The 25,402-nt window shown below is 35.6% G+C and overlaps 2 protein-coding genes across 4 annotated transcripts; one reads left to right on the top strand and one right to left on the bottom strand.

The window, feature by feature from the left end:
* Positions 1–2,193: 2,193 nt before the first annotated feature.
* Positions 2,194–9,595, top strand: LOC107789053 (NADH dehydrogenase [ubiquinone] iron-sulfur protein 4, mitochondrial). 3 transcript variants are annotated; one of them, XR_001648760.2, is made up of 6 exons: positions 2,197–2,413; positions 3,496–3,584; positions 6,208–6,337; positions 8,474–8,503; positions 9,060–9,362; positions 9,443–9,595. XR_001648760.2 is itself a non-coding variant. In XM_016610822.2 (5 exons), the coding sequence occupies exons 1-5, from the start codon at positions 2,249–2,251 to the stop codon at positions 9,114–9,116; spliced, it is 471 nt and encodes a 156-aa protein (XP_016466308.1). In that variant the 5' UTR covers positions 2,197–2,248; the 3' UTR covers positions 9,117–9,595. The 3 variants fall into 3 exon arrangements, 1 of the variants encoding a protein (XP_016466308.1); XR_001648761.2 differs by lacking the exon at positions 9,443–9,595 and having other exon boundaries at positions 2,194–2,413; positions 8,474–8,579; positions 9,060–9,286; XM_016610822.2 differs by having other exon boundaries at positions 9,060–9,595.
* A 1,017-nt stretch (positions 9,596–10,612) lies between these two features.
* Positions 10,613–25,249, bottom strand: LOC107804156 (putative amino-acid acetyltransferase NAGS1, chloroplastic). The gene is made up of 10 exons (XM_075234537.1): positions 24,447–25,249; positions 24,263–24,350; positions 23,482–23,687; positions 23,160–23,311; positions 21,926–22,346; positions 21,426–21,523; positions 20,462–20,573; positions 20,192–20,351; positions 14,927–14,999; positions 10,613–11,123 (listed from the first exon to the last, which is right to left on the bottom strand). The coding sequence occupies exons 1-10, from the start codon at positions 24,798–24,800 to the stop codon at positions 10,973–10,975; spliced, it is 1,815 nt and encodes a 604-aa protein (XP_075090638.1). The 5' UTR covers positions 24,801–25,249; the 3' UTR covers positions 10,613–10,972.
* Positions 25,250–25,402: the final 153 nt, after the last annotated feature.

Below are 25,402 nucleotides of genomic sequence, written 5' to 3' on the forward strand. Positions count from 1 at the left end.
GGCAAGAGTCAATTCAATGAGAATTGAAGTCACTTGCTAAAAGAGAGGTCTTTGGACCAGTAGTCCAAGCACCTGTTGGTATAAAGCCAGTTGGTCATAAATGGGTTTTTATGCGGAAAAAAAATGATAAAAATGAAGTTGAAAGATACAAGGCTCGCCTTGTTGCACAAGGATTCTCACAACGACCTGAAGTTGATTATGAAGAAACATATTCACCCGTTATTGATGCTATAACATTTCGATATCTTATCAATTTAGCCTTACGTGAAAGGCTTGAAATACATCTAATGGATGTAGTTACAACTTATCTATACAGGTTACTTGATAATGAAATTTACATGAAAATTCCTGGAGGATTTAAAATGCCTGAAGCATATTCAAAATCTCGGGAAATGTACTCAATCAGATTTCAAAGATTTTTGTACGGTTTAAAACAATCTGGGCGCATGTGGTATAATCGCCTCAGTGAGTATTTGCTGAAAAGGGGTTACATAAATGATGTTATTTATCCATGTATTTTTATAAAGAAAATGGCTTCAGAATTTGTTATACTTGCTGTTTATGTTGATGACATAAATCTTGTTGGAACTCCAGAAGAGCTCCAAAAGGCAACTGAATATCTTAAGAAAGAATTTGAGATGAAAGATCTTGGAAAGACAAAACTTTGTCTTGGTCTGCAAATTGAACATTTAGCAGACATGATCTTTATCCATCCATCTGCTTATACAGAAAGGGTCTTAAAACGCTTTTACATGGACAAAGCGCACCCATTGAGTACACCAATGGTTGTTCGATCACTTGAAGTGAATAAAGATTTATTCCGATCTCCAGAAGAGGATGAGGAACTCCTTGGTCCCGAAGTACCCTATCTCAGTGCAATTGATGCACTAATGTATCTTGCTAATGCTACAAGGCCTGGCATAACATTTTCTGTTAATTTACTAGCAAGATATAGTTCTTCTCATACACGGAGACATTGGAACGGGATTAAGCATATATTGTGATATTTAAAGGGAACTCTTGATATGAGTTTGTTTTATACTAACAAAGATAGTGCAGATCTTGTTGGTTATGCAGATGCGTGTTATTTATCTGATCCCCATAAAGCTAGATCTCAAGCCGGGTACGTGTTTATATGTGGAGGTACTATCATATCATGGCGCTCCACAAAGCAATCTATTGTTGCTACTTCTTCAAATCATGCTGAAATAATAACTATTCATGAAGCAAGTAGGGAATGCCTATGGTTGAGATCAATAATTCATTTTATTCGAGAAAAATGTGGTTTGGAATATGAGAAAAGACCACAATTTTATAAGAAGACAATGCTGCATGCATAGCCCAATTGAAGGGAGGATTTATAAAAGGAGATAAAACGAAGCACATTTCACCAAAATTATTCTACACACACGATCTTCAGAAAAATGGTGACAGTGATGTGCAACAAATCCGTTCAAGTGACAATCCGACAGATTTATTCACTAAATCTTTGCCAACTTCAACTTTTGAGAAGACCCCGAGACTCAAATATTTGAAACAAGGTTTTCATCAGGGGGAGTAAAATACGCGATGTACTCTTTTTTCCTTACTAAGGTTTTTTCCTACAGGGTTTTCCTTATAAGGTTTTTAATGAGGCAGCTAGAAATGTGTATTACTAAATATGTGTACTCTTTTTCCTTCACTAGGATTTTTTTCACTGGGTTTTTTCTAGTAAATTTTTAACGAGGCACAATACCTTTTAATGAACATCCAAGGGGGAGTGTTATGAAAATAATTATATTGTGGATGTTCATTTATTACTCCCCTATAGATAATCTTCCCGAAGAAGATTATCCATTTAGTATTCTGTTGAAATTTATCTACAAGCAGCTGATGCAGGCAGGTTACAAGCAGCTCAATAAAATAATTTGCAGCAGCTTCTTATTAAACAGGCAGGTTGCAAGCAACTCATGTAGACAACTTACAAACAGCTAAAGAAAAGCCTTGCAGCTGCTTCCTGAAAAGCCTCACAACTGCTTTCTTTCTTCTATAAATAGAGTAGTTTTTAGTTCATTATGTACATAAGTTTTAAGTTTGAATAATAGATCAATTTCTCTCTCTATAGTTGTCTTTACTTTACGGTTTTTATTTTATAAAGTAATAGCGTGAATTTACACAAGCCAAACACGGCCTGACCATCAAAAATAAAAATATACAAACAGCAAGCATCTTTCTGGCAATCATCACTTCAGCCGGATATCTCAGAGAAATGGCAAGCTCTCTGCAGCGAATAGCGAGACATTCCCCTCTTGCCGCCTACCGATCTTCTCTCACGCCGATATGGAGACAATTTGCGTCAGAAGCGTTGGTCGAAATCAAGGCCGGCGAGATCGGTATGGTCTCTGGTATTCCTGATGAACATCTTCGCCGAAGGGTATTTTACTTCTTCTCCTTATGCTCCTAGGCTAATATTTATTATTCTCTCAGGTCATTTAGGCGCAAGAAAAACTTCATTTTACGTAACCAATTTAGGGCTTCTATAGCAGATCCATTGATTCCGCCATTTTAGATTTAGGGTTAGCAGATGGTTGCGGAATGGATATGGAGGATTCATATATCCGGATTCAAATTGATTTGGGATTGTTGTAGTTGATTGATTGCTGTCACTTGTATCTTTGAGAATTTATCTCGACTCCATTCCAAAGTAATATATTTAGCTGTTTCTTTATTCCCACTCGTTTCTTCTTCTCACGCCTATTCAATGAGGCAGAAGAGAGTATAACTTCTCAGATGCTCGAGAGAAGTAAAAAGTTCTAATTTTTCATGTTTAGGAGCAAACGGGCTTAGCAAGTCTAACCCTTAAGATCAGTCTCTAGCTTGGCTTTATAGAAACTTTAGCTCCAGAGAGTTCTTTGATCCATTTCTGTACAAATTTAGCTGAATATATCTTCAGCTTGCATCAAATATTGATTATGAGATGGTTGGAGTATTAAATTTCCAGTTGTCAGGGCCAACAGAGAGCTCCTGAAAATTTGTAGGCTTAGATATAACTTCTGGGGTTGGTTTCAGTAGTACAATTCATGGGTCGGTTCCCTTTGGACAATTATTAGACGCTTTGTTTCCTCTATGTTTTCCCGTCAAGTTTGGTCTATTCCGTATTTTGCTTTTCATGTGCATGCCTTGCCCTCTCATTCAGTTTTGATAAATTATGGATTCATTTATATTTATACAAATGTATTTGGTTGTTTATCTTTTCCTTTTTTTTTTTCTAACTCACAATGGCAGTGATTGCACTATTAAATCAGCTCCTAAGTAAATACCAAATTTTCTTTTGGTTTTTAAAGGTGCTGAACGATCCCATTCGGCCTTTTAATACATATATTTTCTGCTTCTTTAAGTGCAAAATCATTATCAGTTATACTGGTGGTTTAGATCTTTATGCACTGCTACCTATCAAAAAGAAAAAGATCCTTATGCCCTGATCCTTTTTGCTACTTGATCTTGTTTGCTTATCAGGTTGTGATTTTCTCACCTGCTCGGACTGCTAGTCAACAGGGGTCTGGAAAAGTTGGAAGATGGAAAATCAATTTCTTATCAACTCAGAAGTATGATTCTAATCCGCCTTTTTCTTTTCAGTATTGTGAAGTTAATATGGTTTGCCAATATCAATCTGTTTTCAGCTAGCATGAAATTGAGCTACGTTCCAAGTAAAAACGAGAATAAGAAACAGAGAGAAAACCTGAACAAAAGCTTTGATTGGCACCATTAAGAGTGTAAGTTTCATTGAGCCTGGGTGTCTAATCACAAAATAAAAGATTAACTATGAAGTTTAGACCAGAACAGATAGTTCAATATTGATTGTAGTGTATGCTTGCTCAGAATAAAAATTTGTTGATTTTTTTGCTTCCAGTGGTTCAGAGAATGTATACAGATTTCCATTTTACTTTTCATTTAATACAATTCTGTATATCTGGTAATTGTGCTTTTGGTTGTGGAGGGACATAATAAGGAGATCGGGTTGATTTTAACTTTTAACCAGCTGGGCTTTTCAGAAAGGCATCACCAATAGGAGTCCCAGTTATTGGATTCCGGAGTTCCTGCTCTCCTGTAAAGATCATTCCCCTGATTAACCTATTTAAACTTCAATAGAGAAAAACCCCATCCATTAATTTCAGTTTTACCAGACCTACATTCTTTGAAATTTTTTGAAGTCGAGAAAAAAATTGTGCTTTTTGATGAAACAAGTGTATAATATTATTCAAAGCTTTTGAGTAAGTAAGATGGATGGATTTGGAAGCAAGTGAAAGAACTAGTTGCATAGATATAGATATAGAGAAAGTCCTTTCTCTTCAGAGCCGGTCTTGCACACTAAGTCATGAGTGAGATTGCTGAGAGAGAAGCGCATATAATCTGGGTCCAGGATAATGGCTGCATACTCTCCTCTATGCAGATCAAGCTATTTTATTTTTCGAGTTTCTGATTGCAACTGCTTGTATCTTTTGGAGTTGAGAGATCAACTTTTGTTTCTAAATGGTGGATAGTTTGGCAACATAGCATCACTAGAGCTTTAGGGGTCGTTTGGTTCGCGGACAAAGTTATCCTTGGATTATAATCATGGGATTAACAATCCCTGGATTATTTAGTGCTATTGCTTTGTTTGGCTCAATGGATTAAAAATGGGATATACTATGTATAACCCAAAACTTGTGCTTGGTTTGAAGCTGGATAAAGCCGGGTAAATTTCTTGTTCCCAATTTTGACCTTTATTTCAAATAGAGAAACAAGTTGGTGGAGTGTTGTTATTCTATCCCTTAGCCATTTAGTTTGTTGAGTGCCATTAAATATGAAACAGTGGCATAATCAAGGAGACATTTCAGCTACTTGATTGGGTTTCCATTGGATTTACACAACCATACTAGAGAATTTGTCCAGGCTTCACGCGGTCTAAAATGAAAAATACAAAATTAGTTTAAACATTTATATTGTGAAAGTTCTCTTCACCGTATCATAGTTTATTAATGTTTACTTTTTATTATATAGAATTCTAAACAAAATAAATAATTAAAATAGAAAGCCACCAGTTCTTGGTCATATGATCGGGAGAAGAATCAAGTTTGCATATTAAATTTGCATTTCATAATCTTTCCTATTTTTTCATTTCTTTTCCTTTTTCTTCCTTTTTGTCATATTCTTTATCATTTTTCGTTGGTTTGTTGCTTATTTGTAATTCTTTGCAGGAATCTCAAAGAAGGTTAACTTTCCAAATAAGAGAACAGTTTTTTTCCCTTATAATAACTGATCCTCATGCCATTCTAAAGACACCCTACCACGTATGGAAATGGGAGAGACAAACGAACTAGGACGAAACATAATTTGTTAGGCCTGTGCTAGTCACTTCTCATTGAAATTCCTTCTAAAATTTATGGGTAAGATGGTCATTTTGAAATATTTTCCCAGGATAACTAATCCCGGTATTAGTTATCCCACCTAGGTGATGGGATAATTTAATCCTAGTTTGTGGTATAATTTTATCTTGGGTTTAATTAATACCCCAAACTAACCCAAACCAAACATGGGGTAAATTTAATCTCAAATTCTAAACCACCTTATCCCACCTTATCCCATGAACCAAATGACCCCTTAGTCTTTCTTTATGTTAAGTTCGAAGATCCATTTCCTTTTACCTGTTTAATTTTTTTTCTTGATCAAGTAAAGTCTTTTACCGGGTTAAAACTTTAGGATTCAATCAGATTGCTGTTTCTTTAGAAATCACTTGCATACGCTGTCTTGATTTGCTCCGCTTCTTTTCGATCTTTTAAATCTGAGGTCTTAATGTTGTTTTCAATTGAATTTGTTGAAATGTCTCATTACCTCCGACGGAAATGGCTAGTGGGATAAATTTCTTGTGCAAGTACTGCTGAATTGTTAATTTATCTTTAAGGTCGTTTCCCTTGTCCCTTTTATATAAGTATAATAATTAAGATGAAGAACGCTTATTTCATGGGAATTGCACTAGAGGATGCTAGTGGAATCATCTCATACTATTTTGAAATAAAATAATATACTCTGAAGGCTAACTCTTTCGTGCTCTTCCCTCAATTGAAGTACGTAAATGTTGTTTTGTCATACTTTGAGTTTAACATCAAGTTTCTGCTCTTCTGCCTCTCTTTTATGCCGAAGTTTTATGTTAGAGGGTGATAAGCATATTTCTTTCTTCTATATATGTAGATGGGAGAATCCATTGATGGGTTGGACATCCACAGGGGATCCATATGCCAATGTTGGTGAATCCGCGCTTAGTTTTGAGAGTGAAGAAGCTGCAAAAGCATTTGCTGAAAAGCATGGCTGGGAATACACGGTACAACTTAGAGTTTCTTAACATTTCTATTGTGTTTTTTGTTAGCTTAATGACCTTTTGGTTTTCCATTCATTCACAAGTATACATAAAACATCTTCTTGAAGCATTGGCCAAGGCCCAAGGGCGGTGGCTGAGTTGGGCTCATTTCACCTTTTCCCCTTGGACCATTCATGAAAAAGGGAAGCCTTCTCTGTCCAATTATGAGCTAGTTTTCAAATGCTCCATGTTAGGAAAAGCGTGATTTTTATGAAATTTAGTTTTTGGCACCTCCAAAAAGTTCTTTGACCGTTCGGCTTTTAATCCTCTATGCGAGCCCAACAGGTCTTGCAATATGGAAAAGTTATGTGCCAATGAAATAATATCCGTCCAATATGGAGAATATGCGCCATTGAAATAACGGAAAAGGTCCAAATATGCCCTTATACTATACGAAATTGAGCACATTTGCCATTCGTTAATACTTTAGCTCAAATATGCCGTTACCGTCACATAGTTGGTCCATATATGCCCTTAGAGTTACACAGTTGGCCCATATATGCCCTTTTCGAAATAGAATTCACCCAAACTAATTAGCTCTTTGTTTAATTGTATTAATGTGTATTACAAACATTATTTCTTTTTTATTAGTACTTTTTTTTTCTTTACCTCTCTCTTTTCTTTTTTCTTTTGTCTTTCTTCTCTTTTTCCCCCCCTTTTTCTTTCCCCCTTATCCGATTTTCTCCATTAATTTCATCACCAATTTCACTTGACAAAACTCATGAATTCCAATTACTAAGAAAATTCTCCCATAAGAATATTTTTATAGATCATATGTTTGTCAATTTTTTAAAAAATTTAACAAAGTAAGATTGGAATAATATTTATGTAATAAAAAATCCGAAAATCTAACAAAACCGAACAATCCAAACTGATATAATTGGTTTGGTTTGATTTTGATAAAAATCGAACCAACCCGTTCCATGTACACCCCTAATCTACATAGTTAATAAAAAAAAATAGAAAATGTCCAGCTGAAAAAAGACTAACAACTCAAATTTATAACACTACAACTTGAACTCTAGGCTTTTAATCATTAAATTATCTTTCTGGAAACAATTTAAATATTTTGGTCTTTTGAGTATTGTTAAAGGTTGAGATGTTTTTATTATTTTAAAGTTTAAACCATAATTTTTGGAACAATTTAATTTCGTTTATTTAGAGGGCCAATGAAATTGAAACTTTATTACCTTATGGCAGAATTTTCTTAGTAATTGGAATTCATGGGTTTTGTCAAGTGAAATTGGTGATGAAAATGGAGAAGACATCATTAATGGAGGAAATCGGATAAGGGAGAAAGAAAAAGGAAAAAAGAAGAAAGAAAAGAGAAAGGTAAAGAAAAAAAAGTACTAATAAAAAGGAAATAGTGTTTGTAATACACTAAACAAAGAGCTAATTAGTTTGGGTGAATTCCGTTTCGAAAAGGGCATATATGGGCCAACTGTGTAACTCTAAGGGCATATATGGACCAACTATGTGACGGTAAGGGCATATTTGAGCTAAAATATTAACGAAGGGCAAATGTGCTCAATTTCGTATAGTATAAGGGTATATTTGGACCTTTGCCCTTGAAATAATCATTCTAATGCGTCCATTAAAGAAGGCTTTGACTTGAATATTGTATTAGAGTATTGACAAGTTGGAAAAAATCTTTATATTACTAACTGATAGACAAACAAAGACCAGTTTCAACAAGGAAGTTGGTGTTGAATATGATAGAAGTAGAACTAATCAATTGACCAGCATAGGATAGTTTCTCGTTGCAGCAGGCTTGATCATATATATGTGGACCAAAGAATGACAAGTAAAATGTTGTCCAATTTGCTTGAAAGTAGAAACAAAAGGAACTCCAATATCACTAACGAAATCACATAGCCTTTGAGCCTCAACATCAAAAATTGATATTGGAAGAGCTTTTAGAGGAGGTTGTTGAATTATTGAACATTGTGGTCTTTCATTGGGTCCCTCTTCTGTGCACACTCCCCCTCTTTCTGCTGCTCTGGAAATGTTTTGGTTTATCTTGAGAAATGAACAGAATAACCTTTGTGTTTGGTTCTCAACGTGATGCTTATGCCACGTTCTTTTTATTTTTATGTGCAGGTTAAGAAGCGCCACACACCATTGTTAAAGGTTTGAAATCTCTTCAAAAAAAAACTGAATTTGTGATTTGCCCAATCCAGCAGCTCTGGTGTAGACATTTATACTGGTTCGTTTCCTCTTGGGATTGTGAAAACTCATGATCCACGGTTTGCTTAAGAAATTTAAGTAGGTTTTCTGGAGACACGTGCATAGAGAAACACTTCCCTATGAGGGATTACAATCGCCTTTGATATTTTGGGGGGTACCTTTAACTAGTTTAGAAGTTTAAATTTTATTCCCGATTTTCTGAAAGGGACCTTACCATTCTCAAGTCTCTCATTTACAAAGGCAACGAACTTCCAGTAATGATTGTCTCAAAGGACTTGAATAAGAGGGCAATTTGTCTTAAAGCACAAGCACTTTAAAATCTTGTATGTTTTATATGATTGATTGCCGCAAAGGACTTGGAAAAACATAGCATAACTATTCAATTAAAGCACATGCACCTTAACAAGAACCTTATCACATGGACCTTAGTTAAGTTGTTATCTCTTCCAATTTCATTGTTGCGTGTTTCTCTTGCAGAATAATTTGTCGTATTTTGCAGATCAAGTCGTATGCGGAAAACTTCAAGTGGAAGGGGCCTCCCAAGACAGAAGAATAATCTATTTTCTACTGCATTCAAAGTGCTTGAGAGGCTTATGGATGTACTGTCACAGTGCGTTGCATTCCTTTTTTTACCTTACCTTTTATAAAGATCAGTTGGTTTCCTCCTTGAAGGATTTCTTAAGCTTCTTTCAATAATAAATCAAACATATGAAAAATCCACAAGTACATGGAATGTCTTAAGACCTTTGTGAAGCAATTTCCGGGTGCTACACCCGATCCTACCTTGTAGTGGTTATTGGAGGTTAGTATTAGGATTTTGGTGCGTTAGAAAACTTATGCCTTGTTATTCTTTTTTTACTAAAAAGAATTTAGTGTGTGCAGTGGACTGTCCAAGACAAATTTCTTACCAAGTGTATGATGCAGTCAAGAAAAATAACTTCCCCTGAGGAATAGGGGAAGATTACTGAATGTGGCAATAGGAGATTTTTTCTCTTTACTAAGCATGAAATAGTAGGTCGGGTTGAGTTTGTTTAAAGCTTGTTCAAGTTTAACAAATTTGAAAGTTGTTGGTCTGGCTCAGTTAAACTTATAGAACTTTATCAGTTATAAGGCAGATGGATTTTGCGCTATTCTGTTACTTGTGTCCGAACATGTGAAGGCATAGTAATTAGAGTTGACTTTGTAGATTTCTCAAATGGAAATTGAAGGCTTACTGTGATTGAGTTCGTATAATTATAGTTGCCAAATCATAAACTCTGACTAAGTTCGAAAATCACAGCTCGTGTTCCTATTTTACTTTAAATATGTTTTCTCCTCGACCTGATAAGAATAGAAGTTTGGATGTTCCCCAAGTCGAAAGGAACAATTGATGTCTGGCCTCTATTTTTTCTTTTTCCCTTCCGTCTCCATTCCATACATGCACAATGGTTGACGCATTTTCCAAAGCAGTACAGGGTGTTTTTTTTTTCCTTTAAACAGTATTGGGCGTTAAAGTCTATCGTAGCGTGATTAAATAACGGCAAGACGAAGAGTTAATTATTCAAATAGATTGAAGATTACTTTATGTACTCGTTAGCGTAGTCGGGTGGAGTAAAGTTTTGCGTGCAAAATACCATCAAGAAGCAAAATCTCATGTATCAAACTATGTGAGAGAGGAGGAGGTTCCATTTCGGTGAGAAGAGTCTGTTGAGGGAGCCCTTCCCCTAGTACGAGCAGACCACACATTTTGGGTCGTCTACCAGTCATCATGCTCCAGAAAAGAGGTCTAAGTGTCATATAGTAGATTTTATTGACATAACGTTTATGTTCCTTAGTCTCTAGATATTTGGGGTCTACTGGAAACAACTTCTCTATCTTTACAAGATGAGGGTAAAGTCTGCGTACATACTATTCGGCGCAGACCCCACCTGTGAAGATCAAACTAAGTTTGTTGTTGTAGTCTCTGGATATCTAGTTATGCGATCTAATCTTGTATATTATCGAAGCATTGAAGCGGAAGATCTTGTGAAAAAACCCAGTAGAAAGAGCAAGTTTGAGCGAAAGCAGCATGTATTGAACAAAAGCTCTCACGCTTGTTAATTATCTCTCAGAATCGAAGGAGAACCAAAATTTAGAGCTTTAGTTGAGATTCGAAGCACAATCAGACTCGACGCGTTAAGCGTCCTCTACTTGGGATCTGTCTGTAAATTGAGATAAATTAACTTAGATAACTACCATACATCTAGATCAAAATTCGTTGGGGATCAAAGAAGTGGGAGGGGAAAGAGGACGGTGAGAAATGAACCCACTCCTTCCATGTGAGAGACTCCTGTAATACTACTAGTCTGTATTGGACGTAAGGATTGTCCCACTTCACTATATATGAGCTTTTTTGTAGAGCTAGTACACAGACAGAAGAAAAAACTTCAATTCCTATGCAAAAGTGCAATCAATACGTATACCACTCTTATCAGGTAACAGCTTCTTCATGTAATACTTTGATCTACGGGCGAGATTGATCTTTCTCCTTCTTTGCTCTGGTATATGATCGATGGAACATTCGGAAAAGCCACGCCTCACAAACCTGTGAGAAATAAAAATATGAGTATTGAATCAACAAATTGCCTATGTTCTACATACATATTTGTTCAATAACAAATAGTCATTAATATTGGATCAACATCTTGAGTTGAAGCTTGAAATATACAAGATATCTCCATTTCATTTGATCGACGTTTCCAGGAAATTCCTGTTAACTGTAATCCTAATAAAGATACATGAAACAAAACAGAGAAATGCAAGCTTTCTCTTTTCATTTTGGTTAGTCACGTTAGCTCTTGGTGTCCAGTTAATTTTTAAGCAAAATGTGCACATTTGAATCATCAAATGTATACAGAAAGGTTCTTGATATTGGAGGTCTCTGTATGAATCTGTTAAACATTGGCATATTGTATACTAGTTTAAAGAATTAGAGAGGTGGTTTTACACTTATGGTAAGGTCGAGGAAGGAGAATATGATTCATCCTATGCTCGTTTATTGAATAAATATTCATTATCTAAGTCTTGCAACTACAACCCTGTATGTAAAGACAAGAATATAATCAAATGAAGATCTTTGATCAATAATTTTAGTTGATGCAAAAGGAGGTAAATTCAAAAATACACATTTTATAGAATAGTAGGTCAATAGTATGCTGGGAGTAATCTCTGGAATATGAAATTGTGTAACATAAATTATCATGACCAGTAAGCTCTCTGAGTTCAAGAATACTTAAATGCCTTTTGACTTTTCTATGCGTTCAAAGCAAATCAAATCACAGCCAGTTCTCTTCTTCTTCTCTTCGTTTGACTTCCATTAATTTTTTGTATCAATCAAGCATTCGTGTTTTAGCTAGTAGATTGGATGTTGCGGCCAGGTTTTAACAACATTCTATGATCTACTTTAAACAATGAGGCTATTCTGTAGTTTGAATTTCTTTTTCATCTTAGAAGCGTACACCTTTTTTCTTCTCACAAAATGAATAACAACTAATGTCTGAAAGGGATGTGAGAATTCTAGGCACACCTTTACAAGGACTCAACAAGAATCCATGAAATAGCCTATCAAGTTTACTTTTTTATTTCTGAGTAAAAGAAGAACGAGGAACATATGAGTTATGTTGTAAATATAAAAAAATCTCAAGTAGTTTATCGGCGTCTAACACATATGTCCCTGTTTAAAGTGTCCATGCATCCTAGATCAGTAACGATAGAGTGAGCCCAAACAATGATGCGTTGTAAGTCAAAAGCAATAGAAACATAGTTTTTGTTCTTTTCGACATGTCTGCCTTATCAAAATACCTCCTGATGGTGTTTCAATCTATTTTTCTTCTTGTTGAGATGTCAATAATACGAGTAAATTTCATGGGTGGTCATCTAGTTTTGTGCTCATTACCCAAAAATCACTATTCTTTCTTCTGTTACATAAAAAATATTTTATAATGCTTCACTTATCACAAAAATAACTTTGAAAGGTATTTATAAAAAACTTATCCGAAACATGAGAAAAAAAGACAAAATGATCCTTATATTTGAGGGTAAGTTCAAAATGGACCCTTAAATATACTCCATAGCGGTTTGATCCCATAAGGGTGTTAAAAGTGAGTGCTTTTGGTTTTCGCTAGTATTTAACAAATTATAATTATTATTTTAATGAAAATTGCAAAAAAGAGGATTTAATATGGAATCATATTTAAAGGTATATTTTTTGTAATTCCGGCTATTTTTGGCTTATTGCAGGATCTGGTATTAACTTTTTGAGGTGCAGTCTCTGCTATTTTAAAATTTATTTCTAGTATCATGTGCAACTTATGCTTTTGCGACTTCTGGATTTGACAAGTCCACCCCAAATAATTATTTACTCTAACTTTTAATTAGGTATAGAATAACTGAATTTTATTTTTCATAATTCATGCGTCTTGAAGATCTGAAATTCATATATCACTGAAAGGAGTTAACTCATTCTCAAGGTGAATGTAAGTTAGCCGCATTAAAGTCAATAGTGATGATTGGTGAATTTTCGCTCATTATTGGTTCGACTTTCAAACAAATCATTAGTTTTTCTTCATCGTTTAAAAGGATCGAATACTAACTATTTAAGTTAGTATGGAAAGAGTATGATCGGCTTATATTGCAAAAGGAGAATAAAAAGCTAAAACATGTCATTATTGCTTTTTTGTTTATATCACAACGTGGATCTCGAGCCGTATCGGCAGCAGATCAGTGATTAGCGAAGAGGAAGATTTTTACTTTTCTTAGAATTCTACTTAGGGTAAAACTCTCCTACTATATAAAGGGGAAGTTTATTATTGGCAAAAAGGCCTCGTAGCCACTTGAACTTGCACCGATTTTTCATCCTAGTAAATAAATTTAGGAAAGTCCCATTTTAACATCTCAACTCGATAGAAACGAGTATTAATAAACACCATTGACCAAATTTATGTGGCAGTGGTATAACTGACATGGCAAAAGTGCGTGCCCATCACCGTCAAAAAGCGCGTGTATGTAATGGGTTATGATTTTATAAATACTTACTAAATAAAACAAAATTTTTAAGCTTTTAATTAAAAGGAATAAATTAAAAGAAAGCTTTAATTCCATTTTTTATTTTTCCAGGTTCCCCTCCATAGTCCATCCCCCCTCCGCGCCCCCCTCCTTCTTCTTCCCCACTCCCCCATTTCTTTCACAGTTTCCCAGATTCCAGCACAACTTTTTCGTGACCTCTTCTCCCCCACTTTGCTCATTCTTCTTTTATTGATTATCTTGTCTCGAATTTCATAGATATCAATTCGAAAGCCTTGCAGAATTCATTTTGGTTCCCTATTTAGAGGGGTTTAGTCTGAGAAAACATTTTAGCTGCTATGTTTGTTGGACTTCGGGCAGAAGTAATCGAGCTTTTGGAAGGTGTTCAAAGAAAAATTTTGATATTATTTAGGCAAAAGAAAAATGGTTGTGGATGTTTTATGGAGAGTCTCAATTCTGTGCAAAAATTCACAAACTATAGAAGTTGAAATAATAAGTTTAATTTATAGCAGCAATGACAACTTCATAGAGAGCTGCGGAAGGGGTGATGGAAGCCCGCAGATTTTGGTGATTTGGGGGGTGGGGGTGGGGGGGAGGAGAGGAGGAGGGGTTGAATTTGGAGTTCTTTTATATATAAAATAAAAATAAATGACATTTATCTGATGTGGACGTTGATGTGTATAACACATCATCGCAATTGAGCAACACGCATTGAGAAAGTGTTTATTAATACTCGTTCTGTCGAGTTGAGGTGTTAAAATGAGACTTCCCTAAATTTATTTACCGGGATGAAAAACCGGTACAAGGTCAAGTGGCTACGAGGCCTTTTTGCCTATTTATTAAGCAAAATTTGTTAAATATTAGTTGAAAATCAAAAGCGCTCACTCAGCTTTAGAGGATCAAAACACTAAGGAATATATTTAAGACTCCTAAACATAAGAACCTTTTTTGTCATTTTCTCTTTACATTTCACATGAGCTTTTTACAAAAAAGAATCAAAGTTATTTTAGTGATAAGTGGAGCAAAGTAAAATAATTTTTATGTAACAAAAAAAGAATAGTGACTTTTGGGTAATGAACACAAAGTTGGATGACCATCCCTGAAAATCTACTCCAATAATACTCAAATTTGGCTTAGATATCACAAATTTGTTTTAACTACATTACTTTGAGCTGTGTTTGGGCCATTGCCAATTAGTTCAATCGGTTCGAACCTCCACTTGGACAAACTATGTTCACTAGCCCAATTGGAAGTAGAATGTCTGACACTATTGGTAAGCTAGTGAATGCCATAGGAATAAAAGGATGAAAGGTGAAAAGAGAGTACCAATCAGCTGTGCGAGTTGTTAGTAGGAATAGCATTTGCAATCCAAGGGAAGATGCCTTCTTTTCAATGTAATCTGCAAAATATTGGAAGACAAAGTTATTGGTAAATATGGTAACAAGCTCACAAATATAAGTAAAAGTTCAAGGACTGGGTTGTCTCCTGGTAGATATAAGTAGTAAAATACTTTTTAACATATGGACACTGTGTCTAGTCCAAGGGAGACGATAAAAGATAATTACTTCTCAACATATGGCATATCTTTTACACCCCATTTCAGAGCGGATACATTAAATGTCATAAGTACGTATATACGACATATGGATGTCGCTTTTATGTATTACTACAAGTCAAACCTGTCTTTAGCATCAGATGTTTAATCATTTACTTGTTTTCTTCTTCTAAATTTGGACCAATTTTTTAAGATTAAGAAAAAATCAAGATATTAGATCTGACATACACCTGAAAGACGTTCTCAAGATTCTGATTAATCCACTTTTTGACCTTTAAAATAGGTTGTTGAGGGACAGACATCATATATTTTATTATTAAAAGGGGGTATTACATTATTGGTAACAAGAAACTTGATATTCTTATCTTGCTCAGGATTTCCCAGAAGAAAAATACAGATTATAGTATATATATACATCAGCAGGACCAAATGCTATTCATGATTCCATAATTGAATCAAATCTATACCGGTTCTAAGAGGAATATATGCTCAAACTTCATTCAAGACAACGCCTTAGAATCAAGTAATGTTATTTCTATACATATGAAATAACTTGGCGTAATCAATTTGTCCATTTAGATCTCGCGGGCGGCGGGGCAGGGTGGGGTGGGGTGGGGGGGTATCATAGGAGGTAATAACATTTATAAATAGAAAAAAGAAAATAAAATATTTATTTAAAAAAGATTTGTTACTATAGGGTGACATAATCAATATCTCGTGAAGATTAAAAAATGAAGTTGAAAAAGATGCAAAGAAAAATTCAATATCAGTAAGGATAGGCTGTAAAACTCATTAGATATCATTGACTACTAAAAATTACCAATTTGCCCAAAATGGGAATGGTATAGGGTTATCAACTTATAACCTAATACTCGAGTTCATTCCATGGTTATAAGTTCATTCCATAATGGAACAGGCAAGCCGTCTTCGGGACATTCCTATGTGCCCGATAATATGAAACATTGAAAATGCTTAGACTCAGAAGCGGATTAAGGATTTGATGGCTACGGGTGCCATTGCTTTTAATGCAAACACCGACCACTAGTGAAGAGATTGAATTTGCTGTACATTTAGTCGATTCGATCTGTTTTGATTAATTCGGTTCAGTCCGATCCATTTTGAAAAAAATTCAATTCAATTTAGAAGATTTTTTATGCATAAATGAATATGTGATAAAAAAACCGAATAAATTTTGTCCAATTCGGTCTAATTCTCTCGATTCAAATTCTATTGGATAATGTGATTAAAAATATTAAATAAAAATAAAATTGTAAATTAGGAAATACACCACTTTAATCTACATATAGCTAGATTAATATTTGTCTTTGATGCATCACACTAAAAAATTTCTAGAATTTATAAAATACAACATACCCAGTATTATCCCACACCGTGGGGTATGAGGAGGGTAGTGTGTACGGAGACCTTACCCCTACCTTGTGAGGATACCTTGTGAGGATAGAGAGGTTGTTTCCAATAGACCCTCGGCTCAGGAAAGCATAAGCACCACATTAATGAAAATATAGACAAGAAGGGACAACACCAAAAACCCATATAAAAGCAGAATAAAAACAACAATACAGTAAGGTGATCAACAATGAAAGAAAACAACGGTTAGGCATAAAAACCTACTACCAACAGAAAGTGAGACTGCGTGTCAATACTATTGTTATGAACACTCTACACTACCTACTCTACTACCCTAATCTTCGACCTCTATACCTTCCTATCAAGGGTCATGTCCTCGGCCAGCTGAAGTTGTGCCATGTCTTGCCTAATCACCTCTCTCCACCTCTTCTTTGGCCTATCTGTATCTCTCTGTAGGCCCTCCAATGTCAACCTCTCACACCTCCTCACCAGGGCGTCTGTGCTCCTCCTCCTCACATGACCAAACCACCTAAGCAACGCTTCCCGCATCTTGTCCTCAATAGGGGCCACACCCACCTTGTTGCGAATAACCTCATTTCTGATCCTATCTAACATGGTGTGCCCGCACATCCATCTCAACATCCTCATATCTGCTACCTTCATCTTCTGGACATGAGCAATCTTGACTGGCCAACACTCAGCCCCATACAACATCGTTGGTCTGACCACCACTCTGTAGAACTTACCCTTAAGTTTCGGTGGCACCTTCTTGTCACACAAAACACCGGAAGCGAGCCTTCATTTCATCCATCCCGCCCTAATATGATGTATGACATCTTCATCAATCTCCCCATCCCCCTGAATAATAGACCCAAGGTACTTAAAACTCCCTCTCCTAGGGATGACCTGCGAGTCCAGCCTCACCTCCCCTTCCCCTCCTTGAGTTTCGCCACTGAACTTACACTTCAAGTATTCTGTCTTGGTAATGTTCAACTTGAAACCTTTAGATTCCAGGATCTGCCTCCATACCTCTAATTGCGCGTTCACACCATCTCACATCTCGTCAATCAATACAATATCATTTGCAAATAGCATGCACCACGGCACCTCCTCTTGGATGTGGCGCGTCAGTACGTCCATCACCAGAGCAAACAAAAAAGGGCTGAGTGCCGACCCCTGATGCAACCCCATCATAGCCGGAAAAAAGGGATAGTCCGAGTCCCCACCCACCGTCCTAACTCGGGTCTTTACTCCATCATACATGTCTTTAATAAACCTAACGTAGGCAACATGTGCACCTCTAGCCTCCAAACATCTCCACAAAACTTCCCTCGGAACTTTATCGTACGCCTTTTATAAGTCGATGAACACCATATGCAAGTTCCTCTTTCTCTCCCTATGCTGCTCCATCAATCTCCTAACAAGGTGGATGGCTTCTGTAGTTGAACACCCCGGCATAAACCCAAACTGGTTCTCGAAAATTGACACACTCCTCCTCACGCTTAGCTCTACCACTCTCTCCAGACTTTCATAGTATGGCTAATCAGCTTGATACCCCGATAGTTATTGCAATTTTGGATATCACCCTTGTTCTTGTATACAGGAACCATCGTGCTCCACCTCCACTTTTCGGGCATCTTCTTCGTTCTAAAAATGATATTAAATAACCTAGTGAGCCACTCCAAGCCTGCCTTGCCCGCACTCTTCCAAAACTCCTCTTTTTATCCATCTAATTTATAAAATACATTAGATGGATAAAAAGAGGAAATGATTAAAATCACATTCAAATAAATTTGAAGATCTAGAAAAATAAAAGGGCTGCAAATAAACAATTTAAATAAATAATAAAAATGGGATTGTACGAAAAGAGTGAATAACAAAGATGAAGAAATTAAGGGTCTGTTTGGAAAGCCACCCGGTAATTAGAATTGGTGTAATTACTAAGGTAGTAATTACACAATCTAGTAATTACGACGACCTGATTGTTTTTCACAAGGTAATTACAGTGTAATTATACGCGTACTGTTTGGTTGCATAAGTGTAATTACACAGTTAGATTACATTTTAAATGAATTATCAAAACTTAAAAGTTAAAAATAATAAATATATGCCTATAAATAATTTTTTTATAAGTATATATGATATTAGATTTGGTATTTAAGATGCGTATTTTTTCTTGAATATACACTAATTAGTAATCATATATTTATAACTAATATTGTAAAAATAATTTATATATATATTTCAAATTAATAATATTTAGTTTAATTAATTATAAAAACTAAAAATATACGTTTTGTAAGAACACCACGGAATGCATGTTTGATAATAAATTAATACTTATAAATATAATGTCATAACATTATGCAAATGTTTGACAAAACTAATCTATCAATTCTAACTTAAAAATGAACAACATTACTACTAAAACAAGTAAATTGGAACCACAAAATAACACAATTTCAAAATACCCCCAAAAAATAAATTAAACATACGTCAAATTCCAACATAATAAAAATAAATTCCAATACAACTTAAGATTAGGAAACATAATAAGTTTATAACCTCATTCAACAACGAAATTCTACTTTAATGGCATCACTCATTATGTGCCAAATTTGTTAATGACTCATTATTTCTAATACTAGGAGGTGTAGTTTCAAAAATTAGAATAATAACGGAGTTGCGCTACATGAGAAAATAAAACAAATACGAAATAAAATATACGAGCAATTACATGGAATCACAAGAAGTAAAGGTAGAGAAATAAAAGATAAATAATGTGCAGAAAAAATATATTTTAAAATTAAAAAAGAAAATTAAAAGTAAAAATAAAACAAAAAATTAAAATAATGGAAATAAAAAGTTATAAAGAAAATATATTAAAATAAAAACAAAAAGGAAAGAAATTAAAAAGTAACCTTGTAATTACACAATGTAATTACCACCAATTCTCATCTCCCCCTTGAGAATTGGAAAGTGTAATTACACCTCTCCAATTATACCCAATTACATGCGGACCAAGCAATTACTTGGCCAGATAAACATGCCAAACTGTGTAATTACACCCAAATCTAATTCCTAGGTGGCTTTCCAAACAGGCTCTAAAAGGAATTAAGAAAAGAAGCATAAGAAAAGAAAGAAAAGGGAAAAAAGTAACAAGAGAACAACTAGGACCACAACCTAGAGAATCGATCATAGGTCTTGTATGTGGGGTTTCAGTTGTTTAACCGTGGCACCTACAGTCAATTTGTGACTTGGGGTGCCACCCGTTACTTATGTTTTATATTTTGAGGAAAATACCAGTAGATATATAAAAATTTACCTGAGCGAGGTTGGCGTACCACCCCCAGCTCCCTACATCGATCCGCCCCTGCTTAGACTTGTTCACTGTCTCTTGATACACTTATCCAAGGACCAAGAATACAAGGATACATAGAAAATCAACAACTATACCCATTTAAAGTGACTTACCTTTTATTACAGGCTTATCCAAGTATTTTTAGCCTCTTATGGAAATATATAAGAACTCTTAGATTAGTCTCTCGCTAATGTACTTGCATCTTCAATAAGGATTAAATAAAATAACTAGAATGTCCTCAAATCTGCTCATATGCCTTAAATATGGAAGAATAAATAGTTCTATTATGAGAAAAGAGTCACCATACCAAGTAACTTGTCTCCCTGTCCTTGGCCACGACAATCAGGAGAAACAGCAATGGCAGCAACCTCCCCGCATTTTTCTTCAAAGTAAGGAAAGAGAGCCGCACAAGCTATAATGTGTCCCTCTCTCTCCACAACAACAAATGAATGCAGCGCTTCCGCTAGCTAGAACAAGTTAAGCAATGAAAAATTATGGTAAAGAAAAGCATAAGCCAACAAAGATAAAACAGAAACTGACTATATAAGTCTGAGTAATGACAAGCATCAGGTGTAACCTCTTCCTCAGTCCTTCTGATCAATGTTCCAGATTCTTCTAGAGGCTGTAACAACTGCTTTATTTCAGGAATATCCGACACCTTGGCCATCCGTGCTCCTTCATAAAGATCGCTGAGGCATAGATTCATGCTTGTGTTAGGTTGTTAGCTGAAGGGATAAACACAAACATAAACTAGGTACATCCAAAGATTAGGATCATGATCCGGCAAAAAAATAAATGTTCATTCTAATCATTGGGTGAGCTGGTCCTCATTTTGCATCATGAACTTCTGTCATAAAGAAATATTCTGGAAAATTTTGGAAGGTCATGATAACATCCAGGTTCTCACGAGTAGTGCCATTCTAAATATAGTGCAGATCCAAAGTAAAAAGGAGGTCAAAGCTTATTTTGGCAAGATATATAGCTGGTTAAACATTCCATTAACTTCTGAACCTATTCATTGATGACTTCTAATATACATATAAGTGTATATCTGGTAATAGGAAGTTGCACAGATTCTGAAAAGTGTCCAGACTGGATTAGACAATAGCACAATAATTATATATTCCTTCCAAGCTTCCAACCCATGGTATTTAAGCACTTTAAGTATAGGATGCTTAATTAGACCCAATATATATAGCTGGTTAAACATCTCATTACCTTCTGAATCTATTCGTGGATGACTTCTAACATCCATACTTTATATTGGGTTATCGGATATTACATGAGATTTCCCTGATAGAGAAATTAGACAGAATAATACAATTGTTTTTATATATTCCTGATATATGCTTCCAAACACTCGTATTTTGAGCATGAGAGTAAAGGAAGCATAGTCTGACCCAAGTGATCTGACATATCCAGCTGTCTATCTGATCGGCTTATTCAGGAAATGATCCAAAGTTATCAATTGAAAATTAACACATCTTGAAACTGTAATCATCACAACTAAATATTTCTGCAGAATGTGGCATACCGCATACCTAGCAACCATAGTCCCGACTCCATCTCTTTGGAACAATTCCTTCAGTAAAACTCCACCAATAGTACCATCCAACAGGTGCACTCTTTGAACACCTCCCTGATGGAATTAAAAATATATTATTTGAATAAGTTTCGAGAAGAAACAGATATCACGCTATTAAGCTAAGAATCAACATTCTTGAGACATAAAAATTCCCTCACTTAAAGCAAGAGAGATGGCAGACCACGTGAAGGGGGATATATAATATGAACTGCACAAAGTCAAACAGTAGTTGGGAAAATTAAAGAGTTGTCTATTCATGAAATGCACATATCTATACTGCTAAAGCTTATCATAAGAAATTTAATATCAATGAGATGCAAGTTTACAAGAGATGTGTAATCTTCTGAGGTATCTTTTAGATTCATCAGTAAAAGGGTTTAATTAGGACGAGCAAGCATGGGTAAATAACTCAATGACTACTACACTACTGAAAACACAGTGATTTCGGGAACTTACTCGGCAAACAAAAGCAGCAGCGGCTAATTCTGAGAGATAACCATTTGATCTACTTAGTTTCTCCTGTCCCCCAATTGCAAAACCTTGTTCACTAGACCAAAGCCCATTTCCATTGTCAAAACCAATGCCATTCTGAAATGTGGGATTGTATCTTCGGCTATAACCATTGCCATTTTGGGAAAGGAGTGATCCATTGGAATCATTGTAACCAAAATGATTGAAGTCCTCCTGACTAACAGCTTTTACATAATTAGCAGCAGTCTCACTTTGCTCAGCTCGTTTGCGGACCAACATATCAGCATCTTCAAGAGTTAAGAAACTAATAAGACGGCCAGATTCATTAAGAATTGGGCCGTCTATGATACAAATTAGTTTTTCTGCTCCTAGAGCCAAGGCACAAGCCGTCGCAACTTCGTACGTGCTTCAATGTTGGAATACAGCATATCATCAGTCTTAACAACTCACAGCAAAATAAAAAAGGAAAGAAAAACTGCAATTGCATGAATAAGTAATTAACGTAAATTTTAGACTTAAAAATATTCAGCCTGATCAATTAGAAATTGCTTTCTACAAATTCATGTCAACCTAAGCAATCTCCCAATGGCATAAAGAATCAAGATAAAAGTGAATGTAGCATGAGTTGAAGTAACATCTGACCACAGTCCAGATGAGTTCATCCGGCTTCATGCAAGCATTCTGTAGTATGTTTCTTTTCTCTTATCAAGTGTATTCTGTAGTATGTTAAAGTCATCAACTGAGTTAACCATAAAAAATGAACACCATCAATGCCACCATTTCAATAGATGAAAGTTTATTTGTCTTATACATATTCATGAATAGGAAAAACTACTAGCTTGTACGGAAGGATAACGTGAACTTTCCTTGTGAACTTGCTGGATTTCTTTAATATCTAAATGTACATCGATCGGAGGTTGTTAATATCAACTTTAAGCATTGCAACTTCAAGTGAACGAGTTCCAAAAAATCCCTTGGGTACTTGTCAAAATGTTAAAAGAGTAAGAAAGTGATTTTACATAAGTTAGAGTACCAGTGTACCACAAACATGTCAAATACGAGTTTGGTTGAAAGAGATGCTGGAATATCGCTAAGCTTTAGCATCTAGCTGCCTGAACTGCATTTATCATTCGCCGGCAACAAATTAAGTAAAATATGATGCAGTACCAGTTTATGCAAGACAATGACAAAGATACCTATCAAAAGTCATATAGCATACTTGCAGTTTAATACTTCTCCAGAGCTGGAATAAGCAAGATTGCTTAATAGCACAATGCAATCCTGATCAAGCCTCTCACGAATTCGAGAAACATCTATCTTCTTTACTTCACCAGTTGAAGCATAATCGATTCCTTCGACAACTCCTCTTCTCTGCCAGCAAATTGAAATAAAAATCACCATTACAGTGGATGACATACCACAAAACTTGAACCCAAAAAATGATTGATATATCTAGTAAAGCGACTAGGTGGTACTTAATGTAGATTTCGGAAAGAATGCAAAATGTACAGAAGAACAGACAGTGAGTGTCACATTTACACCTTCGCTGCTAGAAAATTACCACTGGCAACACCGACACTATCATGCCAGCGACTATTTTCTCCGTGCCTGCGGACGCCAGTCAATGAAGGGCCAGGAGACAACTTTGCCTCTATCATAAGACGAATTCTTCCAGATGAATCCATAGCCGCATTGAGTGAATCAGGATCTGTAATCCTGTAGCGGCCTACGTACTTGGGCTCACTTCCTGTTCAAAAAGGAATCTCTTGCTTATTACTTATTAGAATACTCTTGTAAGAAGATAGAGAACATCAGTAGCTAGAACAAAAGCAAAGGGGAAAAAAGATATAGTAGTCACAAATAGAAGTAGAAGCCTCTAATATTAAAGCACTAGATTTCCTTTACAACTTTTGGCAATTCTGAAATACAAATTATGCATACAGAATCGTCTTAAAGAGAAACAGAAGTGCATACATACTGGCCCCACGTTTCCTAATAAACACTACTTATGTTAGAATCTTCAAAAAAGAAAATAAACCCGAGACCATTAGAGAATGAAAACTGAAATTCCTAACAGAATAGAACCTTCAGTTTAAAAATCATAAGTTCTGATATCTAAGGAATCTAAATGATGCTAAAGCTGTTAGCAGCAAGAGGAGTAGCATGTTTGTTTCATACAGTAATTTCTTTTTTAATACTTCATACAGTAATAACATATATATCAGCATCAGAAATAGAGAAAAAACATAGCCAGGGACCATAAACAAGAAATATCAAAATGAATAAGAAGAAAAGAAAAGAATATATCAGAATTAGACTCACCCCTTTCAGCGAGAAGCCGGTCAATCTGAACATGAGTTCCTGGTACAAGAACAAACTTGATTCCCAGACCATGAAGGAGGGATATGTCCTGTAATAGTTTGGCAAAAATATTATGTAAACAAGAAAAATAAAGGAATACAATAAAAGTTAAGTGAAAAGGTGAAATTAAAATGGGGGAACATGCCATGAGAAGGTGATCCAAATGAGGGCTATCAACAATTTCAGCTGAGATTAAAATAACAAAGGTGCTTCCTCGATGAGCAAGAAAATAAGGCCAAGCTTCTCTGAAAAACCCAACAAATAGATCGTCTTTAATGGCACTGCTCACTTCAAAACCCATATCGTCTGTTTCCCCCAAAACCTTGCACCGTACTGACCTACCCCACAATCTTTTCCCATGAGAAGGTAAAATCTTTAGCGAACTTGCACCATTTAATCCCCCTTGGAAACCATTTGGAACTTGAGGATTCCAAATAGTGGTGCCACACAAAATCTTTAGCTGGCATTGCTTTATGGGAATTGGAGACAAAGCAGCCATGGATTCTCAAGCAAATGCAAGCCAAAGTCCGATAACACTGAAGTGGGCTTTGGCGGCGGAGGGCTATGGCGGCTGCCTGCTGAACGGGGTTGTTAGTGTGTCGTGAGGGTTTGGTGGATTGAAGAATTTGTAGGAAAAGTGATTTTGAAGGGAAGCGTGGAACGGACTTGAACCGGTACGACAACTGGTTAACTGACGACTCGCCACGTCCGGTCCTCAGCAATTTATTGGTGTAAGAAGTTTGACTTGCACATGTTTTAGAATTTAATCATTTATGTAACAAGTTGGCCTATTTTTTTAGTAGATCTTGTAAAGGATAATCTTACGCCAACTAAAATCTTGGTTCAGGTTATCTATTTGGCCGGTAGCATACGGACTTCTATCGCAAGTTAGGATCAGTGAACAAAGAAAGTTTTTATAGTATACATTCTATGAGTAAAAAAAAGTATAAAGTTAGAACAAATAATAACAGTACTATATGGTTTTGTGTAATTGTTGGGAAAAAAACCATGTGTTAGCTCTTTTGACCTTGCTTTGCTTCCACGTGTTAACAAGTAGATGACTCTCCGTGCACACTATAGAGTGGTGATAGGCACCAAAAA

The sequence above is a fragment of the Nicotiana tabacum genome, chromosome 17, assembly GCF_000715075.1.
Source record: "Nicotiana tabacum cultivar K326 chromosome 17, ASM71507v2, whole genome shotgun sequence".
NCBI classification, from domain to species: domain Eukaryota; kingdom Viridiplantae; phylum Streptophyta; class Magnoliopsida; order Solanales; family Solanaceae; genus Nicotiana; species Nicotiana tabacum.

Excerpts from the sequence above, each read along its gene's own strand:
- LOC107804156 (XM_075234537.1), bottom strand. The coding sequence starts at position 24,800 with ATGGCTGCTTTGTCTCCAATTCCCATAAAGCAATGCCAGCTAAAGATT. Across the intron at positions 24,351-24,446 it reads ATTTGGATCACCTTCTCATG|GACATATCCCTCCTTCATGG; the intron begins GCATGTTCCCCC and ends AAACTATTACAG. Across the intron at positions 22,347-23,159 it reads GGAGAAGTATTAAACTGCAA|CACGTACGAAGTTGCGACGG; the intron begins GTATGCTATATG and ends CCAACATTGAAG.
- LOC107789053 (XM_016610822.2), top strand. The coding sequence starts at position 2,249 with ATGGCAAGCTCTCTGCAGCGAATAGCGAGACATTCCCCTCTTGCCGCC. Across the intron at positions 3,585-6,207 it reads AATTTCTTATCAACTCAGAA|ATGGGAGAATCCATTGATGG; the intron begins GTATGATTCTAA and ends CTATATATGTAG. Across the intron at positions 8,504-9,059 it reads GCCACACACCATTGTTAAAG|ATCAAGTCGTATGCGGAAAA; the intron begins GTTTGAAATCTC and ends CGTATTTTGCAG.